This window comes from Terrapene carolina, unplaced genomic scaffold (genome assembly GCF_002925995.2).
Source record: "Terrapene carolina triunguis isolate 2854851 unplaced genomic scaffold, T_m_triunguis-2.0 Scaffold42, whole genome shotgun sequence".
Classification (NCBI taxonomy): Eukaryota; Metazoa; Chordata; order Testudines; family Emydidae; genus Terrapene; species Terrapene triunguis.
Genome location: NW_020664393.1, coordinates 32,236,453 through 32,250,327, shown reverse-complemented (window position 1 = coordinate 32,250,327; position 13,875 = coordinate 32,236,453). Strand labels below are relative to the sequence as shown.

Here is a 13,875-nt window from a genome sequence, read left to right as displayed (position 1 = left end):
CCCCCCCCCCCCCCCACGGGGGGGGGGGGCGGCCGGAGGCTTTTTTGCCTAGGGCGGCAAAAAAGCCAGAGCCGGCCCTGCTTCCCTTACAGTAAGTGATGTTCTTCGAAATAAGTAACTTTTTTTTTTTTTTTTTTTTTTTTTGGCAGCAAACTTTGGGTATTCATTTCCTGAACATAGCTAGAAGTTTAGCTGGCTTATTTGTATGCTTCACATAACATATCATAGGGGGAAGGGGAACTGTCTCAAATCTTTATTATTCAGAAAGTCAGTAAATGCAAGGCTGTGTCGTCTTCTTCAAACACTCTACTGTTGTCTTAACGTGACTGCATAGAAGGTTACAGGGTTTTTTCCCTTACAACTTGAATTGAAAAACACAATCCTAACTCAGTGCCACTGCATTCTCTAGTAGAGACCTCAGAACTGCAGTAGGAAAAGTGATCTAAAATGATATAAAGATGTGTCAAACTCTGTGCTGGTAAGAAACAAAAATCCTGATTTTAACAAAATATCATCCCTTAAAATGTGAGGTGCTCTGTATAGAAATGCACAGTTAGGGAAGAGTGAAGGGGATTGACAAAGAGTCCTGTGGCACCTTATAGACTAACAGAAGTATTGGAGCATAAGCTTTCGTGGGTGAATACCCACTTTGTAAGACACATGCAAGGGGATTGATTGATTTAACTGTATGCACATCTATATCTTAAGATATTTGAATTTGCTTTAAGTTTAACCTTAACTCTGAATTTACTGGGTTATGATTCTTGTTTTGAAGATAATTACAACATCCATGAAATTTTTTTAGACTAAATTACTTATAAGTATTCTCAGCCTTAACTCCATCTTAACATAGTTTTTGTTTAGGAATACAGTAGTAGAATGAGGAGGAAGGATGGCCTTGTGGTTCAGGCAGTAGACAGGAATTCAGGAGATCTGTGTTTAGTTCCTGGTTCTGCCTCAGACTTCCTGTGTGTCTTTGGGCAAGTCTCTTCATTTTTCCATGCATTAGTTTCCCTCTCTTCCACATTTTCTCTGTCTTGTCTATTTAGGCTATTAGCAAAGGTTAAAGAATATTTAGATAAGTTAGATGTATTCAAGTCCTGATTAAATTCATCCTAGGATACTTAGGGAACTAGCTGAAATAATCTCAGAACCATTAGCAATTATCTTTGAGAACTCCTAGGGGATAGGTGAGGTCCCAGAAGACTAGAGAAGGGCAAACATAGTACCTGTCATTAAAAAGGGGAACACAGAGGACCCTGGGAATGATAGGCTAGTCAGCCTGTCAAGGCTGATTCCCCACTCTGGCACTGCGAGTGCAGAAGGTGGGGGCCTGCAAGGATTTTAAATATTAATACTGGCCACTCCAGGCTGGTATTAAACTCCCAAGGTCACAGCTTCTCTCTGACCTTGGATGGGTAGATGCTGCCACCACCCAAGTGTAAACCCCCACTCCCCTTTTTGAGAACCCAAGAAGGAACAGTTGGGAATTCCTTCCTATGGGGTACCCTCACGCCCTTTTACCCCGCCCCCCCCCCCCCTCTGGGGAAGAGCTGAGGAAAAAAACAAAGCTGTTGCCACCAGCTAATTAAACAACATATGCACAAACCTCTTAGGGACACACAAATCCAATCCTGTTATTTAAAAAGGTAAATTTTATTAAACCCCAAAACAAGAAAATACATTTGAAACTTAGGCTTTTTGCTAAATCTTAAAAAAAAAATTACAAAAATTAAGAATCAAGATAGCTAAGGTTTAACTTAAAGATTACAAGCAAAACAAAATCATCTGGGGTTAGCACAAAGGGGTCCACAAGCCAATAAGAAATAAAAGAAATAACCCTAATCGTGTCGTCTTAGACATTCCCTGATTTACTTACATATCTGGGGTTTCAGATAAGTAGATTTGAGGGATGAATTAATCCTTTTTCATACCTGGTTTTAAAGCTGCTTACAAATTGCTGCTCTGTGTCTCTGCTCTCTGGAAAACAAAAACAACAGACTAAAGGGGAGTCTTGTTTCAATTTTAAAAAGTTCTAGCCTTCCCATTGGCTTTTTTGGTCAGGTGCCCACTCCCTTCTTTTTACCTATGGGCTTTTTTTTTACCCTTTACAGGTAAAGCAAGTAGAGAACAGCTACTAACAGGGATTGTATAGCTAGCTAACTGGCTGGCTGGGTGTCCATAAAAGGGAGCTATGCCCCCCCTTCATTTATCACACAATCTAATTCCAATTCCTGGAAAGCTACTGGAACAAATTATGGAACAATCCATTTGTAAGCACCTGGAGGATAATAGGGTTATAAGGAATAGCCAACATGGATTTTTCAAGACCAAATCATGCCAAACCAACCTAATTTCCTACTTTGGCAGTGATAATGGCCTAGTGGATGTGGAGGAAGCAGTCAATGCGATATGTCTTGATTTTAGTAAAGCATTTGACACAGTCCCCTGTCAGGATTCTTTTCCCACTCTGACTCTGGGGTACAGATGTGGGGACCCGCATGAAAGACCCCCTAAGCTTATTCCTACCATCTTAGGTTAAAAACTTCCCCAAGGCACAAACCTTTCCTTGTCCTTGGATGGTATTTCTGCCACCACCAAGTGATTTAGACAAAGATTCAGGAAAAGGACCACTTGGAGTTCCTATTTCCGCAAAATATCCACCCAAGCCCCTTCACCCCCTTTCCTGTGGAGGCTTGAGAATAATATACCAACCAATTGCCTTTAATAAAAGTACAGACCAGACCCTTTATTTTTAGGACACTAAAATCAATCAAGTTCTTAAAAGAAAAACTTTATTATAAAGAAAAAAGTAAAAGAAGCACCTCTCTATAAAATCAGGATGGAAGGTAATTTTACAGGGTGATAAAAAGATTTAAAACACAGAGGATTCCCCTCTAGGCTCAACTTCAAAGTTACAAAAACAGGAATAAACCCCCCTCTTAGCATAGGGAAAATTCACAAGCTAAAACAAAAGATAATCTAACACATTTCCTTGCCTTTACTTACAATTTCTGTGTATTATTTCAAGGTATCTTTTCAAGAGATGATTTGCCTGCTTGGTCTCTCTCTCTCTATCCAGAGGGAACAACAAAGAGAGCACAACCCCCCCCCCCCCCCAAATTTGAAAGTATCTTCTTTTCTCATTGGTCCTTCTGGTCAGGTGCCAACTAGGTTAATTGAACTGATTAACCCCTTACTGGTAAAATGATTCTGTACCTCTGGCCAGGAGGAATTTTATGTTACTGCATACATAAAGGTTGTTACCCTTCTCTTTATATTTATGACATCCCCCATGACATTCTCATGAGCAAATTAGGGAAATGGGGTCCAAATGAAATTACTGTAAGGTGGATCCACAACTCTTTGAAAGACCATACCAAAGAGTAGTAGTTAGTGGCTTGCTGTCAAACTGGGAGAATGTATCTAGTGGGGTTCTGCAGGGATCAGTCCTCTGTCTGGTACTATTCAGTATTATCATTAGTCACTTGGATAATGGAGTGTAGAGTATGCTTATAACATTTGCAGATAACACTAAGCTTGAAGGGGTTGCAAGAACTTTGGAGGACAGGATTAGAATAAAAAATGGCCTTGACAAATTGGAGAATTGGTTTGAATTCAGCAAGAGGAAATTTAATAAAGACAAGTGCAAATACTTCATTTAGGAAGGAAAAAATCATATGCTCAACTACAAAATGGGTAATAACTGGCTAGGTGTTAGTACTGTTGAAAAAGAACTAAGGATTATAGTGGATCAGAAATTGATTGGGTTAACAAAGTGATGCAGTGGCAAAAAAGGCCAGTATCATTCTGGGATGCATTAAAAGAGTGTCATATGTAATATAGGGGTGGCAGTTGTCCCCCTCTACTTGGCACTGGGGAGGCCTCAGCTGGAGTCTATGTTCAATTCTGGCTCCACACTTCAGGAAAGATGTGGATGAATTGGAGAGATTCCATAGGACAGCAACAAAAAATGATAAAAGGTTTAGAAAACCTGACCTTTGAGGAAAGGTTAAAAAAAACTGGGCATGTTTAGTCATGAGAAAAGAAGACTGAGGGAGGACCTGATAAGTCTTCAAATAATTAAGGGCTATTATAAAGAGAATGGTGAGCAACCATTCTCCATGTCCACTCAAGGAAATATAGGAAGTAATAGGCTTAATCTGCAGAAGGCGAGATTTAGGTTAGATATTAGCAGGGGTGTGTGCAGGAATTTAAATTTTGCTGCTTTTGGAGCTGCCCTGACCCCAGGGCCAGAGGAATTCTGTGCCCCTACTGATTATTGGGGAAACCCAGGCCTCTGCTTTCCCCTCTTTGTGCACTCCCCTGGATATTAGGAAAAGCTTCCAAACTATAAGGATAGGTAAGCTCTGGAATATGTTTCCAGTGGAGGTTGTTGATTTCCCATCGCAGGAAGTTTTAAAAAGCAGGTTGGACAAATAGCTGTCAGATATGGTCTAGGTTTACTTGGTCCTGCAATAGTGCGGGGGGCTGGACTTTATGACTTCTCAAGGTCCCTTCCAACTCCACATTTCTGTGACTGTTAAGATCAGGACCTGACACAGTGGGCCATGATCTCAGGTGGAATCTGTAGGCACTTATTGTAACTATGAATTCAGTGGCAAAAAACTGTTAATGCAGAATTAAGGTTGCTTGGTGTTATGTCCTCCCCTTGCAGAACACTGAGTTGAGCAAAACTCACAACTTTTGAAAACCAGGAAATGCAGTTAAGATTGCCCATGCATCCTCAACTCTGTCCTCTCTCAGCAAAACCCCAATACGCCCTGTTAATGCACATACCTTTACTCTGCCAACCCCACAGTTGTTGAAATGTACAAGCTCTTCACCTCCTTTTACAACCCAGAGGATTCCATCTAACATTACTAAAGGATCTAAACAGAAAAGGAGGAGCTGCCCATGTCATCTTCCCTCTGGTCCACTGGAGCTGACAGTAGCCAATGGGGAATTTTTTGCATACCCTACAGGTGACGTCAATATGGTGGAAGCCGTAATTGGGCTTGCTTGGTAAAGATGTGTTTGTGATATGAGAACACATGCAGATTACTTTGAAGCGTGTGACGGAGCGGTGATTATGATATGAGATCTGTGTTTTGCAACCTCTCATGTTTTGCAAGAAAAGGAAGAAGCTGCATGTGTACCTTCAGGATCCAGTACGCATCATTTAAATGCAGAATTATGTAGGTTATCAGGGCGTAGGGCTTTTATTACAAAGGATGTTGTCAGCATTGAAGTGGAAAATGAAAGGATTCTAATGCTTATTATAGTGGTGCAACAGAAGGGGGATGAGAACACCCACTGAGATGAACGGAAAAGTTCATGCTACAACCTGAAACAATAGCGCCGAGATGTAATCTCTACTCGGTGTTCTCACTGAGCTGAGAACATCCCATTGAGATGAATGGACCACTTCACACCTTTCTGAGCCTTGTATATGGATGTGTAGAAAAGCCATCTCCTTCCGTTATTTCACTATTCTTCTTTTTTAAAGGCCATCGCTTCTAAGTGCTCTAAAATCTGCATGCTTGTGCAATTTTCTTGAAATTTGCAATGCCTTGAGAGCAGAGGTGAAAGTAAGCCGTACAGCGTACCGGTAAGAAAGTGGCCGAAGCATTAGGTACAAATGGGTAAAATAGTCTAGGTTTAACTGTAGTAATAACAAAAAATCAGATTTATCTCTTGAATTAAATATATTTTACATTCTTTAGAACAAAATGCTCCCTTTCAGTTTTTACTGCTTGTTGGGTGGAAGACGTTCATGTGATTCCGAACATTAGCTTTTGAGTGCCATCACGGTAACCACTTGCTTCTTATTGGTCAAGTCTGTCATGTCAGGCGCGCAATTTACAGTAGAAAGCACCCGGTCTGATTGTCCCCTCCATTGGAACAATTTAATTAAATGTAATTGATTGCAGAATCACACATTGCATAATTCAGCCTTCACTAAGAGGGAACGACTCACCAGAGCGGAGATGTTGCTGGAAGGGGCCCATGTTGTGAAATCCATGAAGGCAGAATGGATTGCAGCAAACATCCCTCTCTGCAAGCAAACTGACCACCCCAAGCGTAGCTAGAGAGGGAATCAGAGTTGACCTCGGAGATTAGGGGAGCTGAAAGGTGGCAGGCGGGGGGTGGGGGGTTGTTTAAGGAGCGCAATGCGAGCAGGATGGAGGGGTGGCTTTGCACTCTGTGCCCAGGGTGCTGCGCTCTGCTTCCAGCCCTTGGGTTCATTCATTATTCAGCCAGCTGCGGGAGGGAGAGCTCACCTGGCTGCAATCGGGGAGAACCAGAGCCAGGGATTCTCCTTCCTTCTCCTGTGCCCGGGCTCTTTGGGGGAGTCTCTGCAGTAGTCCCTGTTGCTGGCAGCTGTGGGGTGCCAGAGGCAGGAGCCAGCAGCAGGGGGGGCAAGGCATGGGGCTTGGCAGCGTACGAGTTGGGTTCTGAAGCAGCTGGCACCCCGGGTGAAACTTCTTCATCTCACGCCTCTTTCCCAAGTTTGAGCCAAGTTTACTTTGCAGCATATTTAATGGAAAAATCCTTTCAAAATAATTGCTTTAAGTATAAGAGGAGAGGCATGTACGTGGTGTATGTATGGTACGATAGAGCTTGTCCTGCTAGGTGTGCCCAACTTTCAGATAGGTGAAGAAGAAAAGCCCCACTCCTCTTTACCAGTGGCAGTAACACATTTGATATACTCCTGTGAGCCGTAGCTATCTTAATTTTGCAGCTAGCTCGACTTGTTCACCGCTCTGGAGGGACAACTGAACCATAAAGCTAGGTATTCAGCTCTTTAGTCCATTCCCCAAGCAAACCCACCTGAGATGTTGCTTCCACCAAAAATAAAGTATCTATCCAGATTTTCTTCCTCCCAGGAATACTTCTAAAATCTGTATCATACAGGTTGTCTTGGCAACTGATAAGCATCCATCCCACTAACCTCAATTATTAAATACCAAAATAATGTCTTATTCAGTCATTCACATCACATTTAAAAAATTTTCTCTGTAGTTGGTGTGTAACTGGTTCAGAAACAGTAAACTTGAAAAAAATTGGTCTATGTGTTAACTGAAATAGGTTTTTTATGTGTTTAACAATTCTGAGGAGCTCACGAAATACTTCTCTCTAAGCTAGTTGGGCAGTTTGGAAAATACTGAAACATAGTAGTTTGGTTTTTTGTTTTGTTTTATTACTTAACATTATGAAGTCGGGGAGGGGGGAAGATTGGAAATATTGCATTTCTTTCTTTCTTTACTCCTTAAAACGTTTATAAAGGCATCAAATTTCACTTTAAGGAAAAATAAAATAAAAAGAATTTCCCCAAGGTTTCATTTTACACTGTTTTTCTTTTTAAATAGTTTTATTGGACATTCGCTGGGCAATTTAATAATCCGTTCAGTGCTCACAAGACCTCGATTTAAATATTACCTCAACAAACTTCACACCTTCCTGTCTCTCTCTGGACCACATCTTGGTACCCTCTACAACAGCAGTGCTCTTGTTAATACAGGTAAAAGCTTCAATGTTATTTTCAGTGGTATGAATTCAGGATAAATATGTTCAGGAGAAAATGAGTAGGCATCTCTTGCCTTTGAAATATTAATAAAAGGCACTTCTAGGGCTTAGTGTATTCTTCGGATTAGGAAAATCAGGCACATTCTCACACTCTGCTTTTAGGAACAAACGGAGAAAGAGGCAAGTGTAAAACCTTAATTGGAAAAAAGACAACAATTATAAGAGCACATCAATCTGTTTGAACCAGTTTTTATGTTAAAATATTTTTCAAGGTATAACCTTCTAAGATTAGTTTATTGATAAATACCTAGCTATGATATAATTCAACAAATCTTCAAAGAAAACAAATAAACAGTTACATGCATACATTCAATGTACAAAAACAACCTGTGATCCTTGCGTTCATAAAAACTAACCAACACAATTCAAATATTGAATATCAAATGCGCTCAACAAACTGCTAGTGAACAGTGGTGTTCCCACACCTTGAGTACTGCGTGCAGTTTTGGTCGCCCCTCAAAAAAGATAAATTAGAAATGGAAAAGGCACAGAGAAGGGCAACAAAAATGATTAAGGGTATGGAGCAGCTTCCATATGAGGAGAAGACTGGGACTGTTCATCTTAGAAGAGAGATGAATAAGGGGGGATATGAGAGAAGTCTTTAAACTTATGAATGGTGTAGAGAAAGTGAATAAGGAAGTGTTATTTACCCTTTCACATAACACAAGGACCAGGGGTCACCCCATGAAATGAATATGCAGCAGGTGTAAAACAAACAAAAGGAAGTACTACTTCACACAACACACAGTCAATTTGTGGAACTAGTTGCCCTAGGATGTTGTGAAGTCCAAAAGTATAACTGGGTTAAAAAAAGAATTAGATAAGTTCATGGAGGATGGGTCCATCAATGGCTATTATCCAAGAGGATCAGGGATGCAACCCCCTTGCTCTATGTGTCCCTAAGCCTCTGACTACCAGATGCTGGGACTGGACGATGAGATGGATCACTTGATAATTTCCCTGTTCTGTTCATTCCCTTTGAGCTGTTTGACATTGGCCACTGTTGGAAGACAGGATACAGGGATAGATGTTCAATGGTCTGACCCAGTATGGCCATTCTTGTATTCTTAACAATCTACAGACCAAATAAACAGTTAAGGAAAATGTATAATCTGTGTGCATACATTTTCTGAATAGAAAAAAGGTGAAAATTGTCGTGCATTATTTGCCCAAATATAATTTGCTGGAGTTGTGAGGATATCAGTGAAATTGAGTGGGCTTTTGAAACTTGGCATGTACAATATGTAGCCCTCAATGCATGCTTTACCGTGGTGGGGGGAAAAGTTTTGCCGTAAGTTATCCCAAAAAATTACACACTAAGCATGAACAACCTATTATTTGCTTTTAGTATTCCAGATTATGTGAGATGTGGATATTTGAGTATTTTCATAGTCAGCAGTGAGTCTAATTGGCTGTAGTCATCTTAGTAATAAAGTTAGACCTTTCTAGGTATCATACAGAAAGCGTTTATACTCTGTAAAGAGTTGGACCGCTTGTGGTTGATCACTTCTCAAGATACCATTTTCTTACAATAACCCTCATTGCTTTTCATATGTTTAATGGATTATAAATTTTAAGTTAATATTCCAGAAAACTCAAATAATTACATGTGATATAGCATTTTAGGACTGAGCATGACTAGCATTAAAACTTTGGGTACTAGCTATATATTTATATGTGACCACTTGAGAATACCTGGTAGTTTGTTTTCTTCTGCTTTATAGCGATAACAAGGGCTTGTAAGAATTTCTGAAAAGTCATATTTAGACGGATGGCTTTACTCATCAACTGGGAAAAAGAGATGCTGCACAACATCCAGGAGGGTGTAATAATGAGACCTCTTCTCCATTCCTCTCCCCAGTCCAGAGAATGCCTTCCCTTTCTTTTCTGCCTACCTTCCATGAGTCTTGACCTCTGTGATTCTAAAAAGTTATTTGTTTTGGTGAGATGTGACACTTGAGTCTCTTTTATATTTTGGACAGGTTATATATTTCAGCATCAAAACATGTGAAACATTGTTTTAAAATGTTGAGGGTATGTCTGTATGTTACCTTGTGGTTAATATTTAAAGACACATTGATATTTTGGTGAAAGAACTTTTTCCCCTACCACCAAGAATATTAACTTTGTTTTAACTAAGGACAGTATTCATTCTTTATTAATACATATCAGATAGAAAACAATGATGGCTGAGAGAACTATAGAATGGTTGTGGGCTTGATAATGCTAACATAAACATAAAATAAAGAGTGGGGAATGTAATGTATGGACATTTACTTTACACATTTAATTGCCGTTTAGTGATTCTTATTTTACTGCTGAAATATACTTACATACACTGTATGTAACCATACAGGTCTCTGGTTTATGCAGAAGTGGAAAAAGTCGGGTTCTTTATTACAATTGACATGTCGAGATCATTCAGACCCACGGCAAACCTTCTTGTACAAACTTAGTAAAAAAGCAGGTAAGCTTTGTTCATGTTGTTCATCTTATAGGCAAGTAAGTACAGGATATCAATAAAAAGAAAAAAATAGAAAATATTTTTTAGAGAAATAATTGCATGTTCTACCATTCTGTCAGCTCTACAGTCCATTATTTATCTATACTAAGTATTACTTCCAAAATAAATCAGACACTGTGTTTGTACTGTGGTAGGTAGATCATTGAGGAACTTTCTAATTAATGAACAAATTAGCCAACCTGTATTTGGGCCTGATCTTGCACCACTGTTGTCAGTGGTTTCAGTGAGAGTAAGATTGAATGCATTATACAGTCGTGAAGGACCAAAAGCAGGGGTTACGTCTTTTCATTTCTAGAGCTGTTTGATAACCTACATATATTTTTTTCAGATGCTAAACTTCTGTTGTAATATTTGTTCCAAGATCACTGATTAGGCAGTTAGTTTGTCCTTGAGGTGATTGACATAATAAAAACCTATCACTTGTATCTAAAGATATTAATTAAAATCTTTCACTAACCTGCTAGCTATCCCCATTTTATCCTTCATGTACTTTTCCCCACTCCATTTGTTTGTGTTATGAATTAAGTGAATGGCAAAGAGTCAGTTTAGGTGGTGTCTGAGATGTTAATAGGCTGGTCACCTTTAAGCCTTGAGAAGTGGATGGAGGTTCACTGGCTCAAGGGGACATCAGGTAAACATTGCTGAATGTGTGTCAGGCAGGCGTGCACTGAGGTGGAATGCTTGTGGTGAATGCAGTACTGTATAGAGAAAGAATAGGAGGTGTTTCTCCATCAAGGTAGTCACACGTGATGTCGCCATTTCCCCTCGCAGTTGGCCCCAGAGACTTGGTAGGGAGCAAATGAAAGAAAACATATAGAGAGGAGAAGGTTGACTTGCCCAACTGCTCCTCTCCCTGAAGATAAGTTCTTTGAGTGCTTGCTCATGTCCATTCCATGTTAGGTGTTTGTGTTTGCCACATGCACCGGTGCCAGAAGTTTTTCCCTCAGTGGTATCTGTAGGGGATATCTGGCGCCCTCTGGAGTGGCACGCATATGCGCCAGTATAAGGGGCGCCACTGGCTCCCCCCTCCCTTAGTTCCTTCTTACCACCAGTGATGGTGCTGAGGCGTCTCCTTACCTCGGCAAGCATTCTCTTCCCAGTGTTTTTTTCCTATCAACCATTGTGTAAATAGTTCTTAGATAAGTAGATTTTATTGTTCTCTTGATAGTTAGCTTAACAGTGCTCTCGATAAATTAGATAGTCCCTTGAGAGACTTAGCCCAGGGACGGGGCATGCCCCAATCCTGGGGCTTCAAGCCTTGTGATTGCTGCAAAAAACCTATGCCGGTCAGCGATCCACACCAAAGCTGCTTGAAGTGCTTGGGGGAAACCCATGTTAGCGACAAATGTTGCATATGCAAAAGCTTCACGCCACGAACTAAAAAGGAGCAGGACAGAAGACTAAGAGCTCTCCTTACGGAGTTGACCCTCGCTCCGGCCTCTGAACCAGCACAATCAGACTCTGCACTGAACATCGTGGCATTGGTGCGAAGTGCGCCGCCGGCACCTGTCTCCACCTGGGACCAATCTCTGTCCCCAGTGCCTGCTAAGAAGCAGAGAAGCACACCAAGAGAGGGCACTCCCTGATGTCCCTTACAGGGAAGGGGAAATCTGGAGAGGCGCATAGGCCCGTGTGTAGCAGTGCATCTTCTCTGGAGCTCAGCCAGGCACCTCTATCGCCAGCTAGGCGGTTGAGCCCTCCTAGGGACCCACCAGCCATCCAGGGTAGTGGCAGAGGTCCCTCGCACCTGAAGGTTCCATCCATGCTAAAGACTTGAGGGAAGCCGGCACTGGGGCCCACGCAATGTTCCCCATCCTTGCGGCATTGCTCCCTGGCACTGCGGCAGAGATGCAATGATCGGTGTCGGGGGCATTGGAGGGGCGGTCGGCAACAGTCTTCTGCTCCCTCCGGACTCAGGGAAAAGATTCGAGCAAGGTGCCCAGGAGCACCCTCCGGCCTCAGCTGAGGCCACCCCTGCGAGGGATGCAGAGCCAGCTCCTTCCCCTGCCCTTGCCTCCTCATCCATGAGGCAGTGGCGGGACCGTCCCAGAGAGTGTCTCAGGATGATTTCAAGGCATACCAGGAGCTGCTAATGTGGGTGGTGGCAAATCTGGGGTTGGAAGCTGAGGAGCTGGTTGAACCCTCTGACACCCTGTTTGACATCTTGGCCTACGGATACCACTGAGGGAAAAACTTCCGGTACCAGTACATATAGTAAGCACACACACTTAACATGGAATGCACATGAGCAACACATCTCGAAGAATACCAGTTATGAAGGTCAGTAACCACTTTTTCCAAGAAGAGAAAGTCCCAGAAAATGGGTGGGGAAGGGCAAGGAACAAAAAGAAAAATAATGGCTGAGGTAGAAATTTGATCAAATGTATGGTTTTTAGTAAACTTTGCTGTTTTTCCATTCAGAAGTGACTATCACAAAATAATAATTATACTGCTGATAAGGCACATTATTAGCATTTATAGATTAACTGCAAGGAGCAAACCATTGAAACAACTTACCTAGAAATGCAGTGGATTCTCATTACTTGAAGTATTTAAATCTAGAGTGGATGTCTTTCTAAAAGATGTGTTATGGCTTGAACAGAAATTATGGGCTTAATTCAGCAATTACTGGGTGAGGTTGTGTGGCCTTAAAATCTTTGAATCTATTTAAAAAAACCTTTTGTGCTCTTCACTGCTTCTTTGTGATGTATAATAACTTTCACCACATTATTTTCTGATTGTCATTTGCATCAGAAATATCAAGTATTCTCTCCTCTTTCTTTTGATGGAAGACCTAGGGCATGTTATTTGGAGGGTCTGGATAGGAATGTCATTAGCAGCTGTGACCTGAGCTGCAGCTGCCCTGCTTCTCAACTCAAAGGGAGGGAAGGGAAAGGAGGCTGAGTCTTGGGGACCTCCAGAAACACTTGACACCGTTTCCTCTACTCCCTCCATTTGAGGAGGGGACGGGGGGAAGCTGCAGCCCAGGTCACAGCTTTATGGACCATCCCTATATAGGTCCTCTAAAGAACCTGGCCTAGATCTTCTATCAAAGAGAAGAGAGCATACCTGATATTTCTAATGCAAACACTAACCGGAAAATAAAAGTTTACTTTAAAATTATTTAAAATTTTAGGCAATCTTTATACTTCCATAAAGGAGCAGTAAGAGGAAAAGCTCTTGTTTTGGTTTTTACATAACAGTTCTGTTTAGGGGATACGTTATGGCTTTGCTCTGTGGAGGCTGTTTCCCCGGTACTACACCGCTTTACTTCACTGCGTCAGTGCTCATGTTGGTCTGCAGTCTGACCCTAAATTATCATTAAAAAAGTCCACTGTGAAATTAGTCACACTTTATATTGAAGTTGAAATTTGTAGTTTATAAAATGTTAAAAGATTAATAGCTCAGATAAGCATGTTAGACAAGAGGAGTACATGTTAAAGATAATTATAAGCCATGGTTGACTTGTTAGACTGTAATAATTAATTAACCATTTATTTAAAACTTCTATTAAACACTTTCATAAAATGTGGCTGTTTAAAATATACTGATACACTTGGAAGAGACTTACATCATACCAGGTTTTATTGTTTTTCTGGCAGCAGAGTCAGACTATACATTCTAAAGGCTACTTTTGCAAACAGAAGACTGGAAGGTGGGGAGGCAAAAAAGTATAGAGTCTTCACCTGCATGGGAGTGGGGTTTTCCTACTTTCATCATTGCATCTTTTTTAGGAATTGATGTTTATCAGTAAATGTTGG

The 13,875-nt window shown here is 41.1% G+C and overlaps 1 protein-coding gene across 2 annotated transcripts in view; it reads left to right on the top strand.

Moving 5' to 3' along the window:
* FAM135A (family with sequence similarity 135 member A) overlaps positions 1-13,875 on the top strand; it is a 138,576-nt gene that overhangs the window by 109,508 nt on the left and 15,193 nt on the right. For both annotated transcript variants that reach the window (XM_026654784.2, XM_026654791.2), the window contains 2 exons: positions 7,374-7,525; positions 9,947-10,057. In XM_026654784.2, the coding sequence (XP_026510569.1) occupies positions 7,374-7,525; positions 9,947-10,057 (263 nt within the window). The remainder of the gene's footprint in view (positions 1-7,373; positions 7,526-9,946; positions 10,058-13,875) is intronic.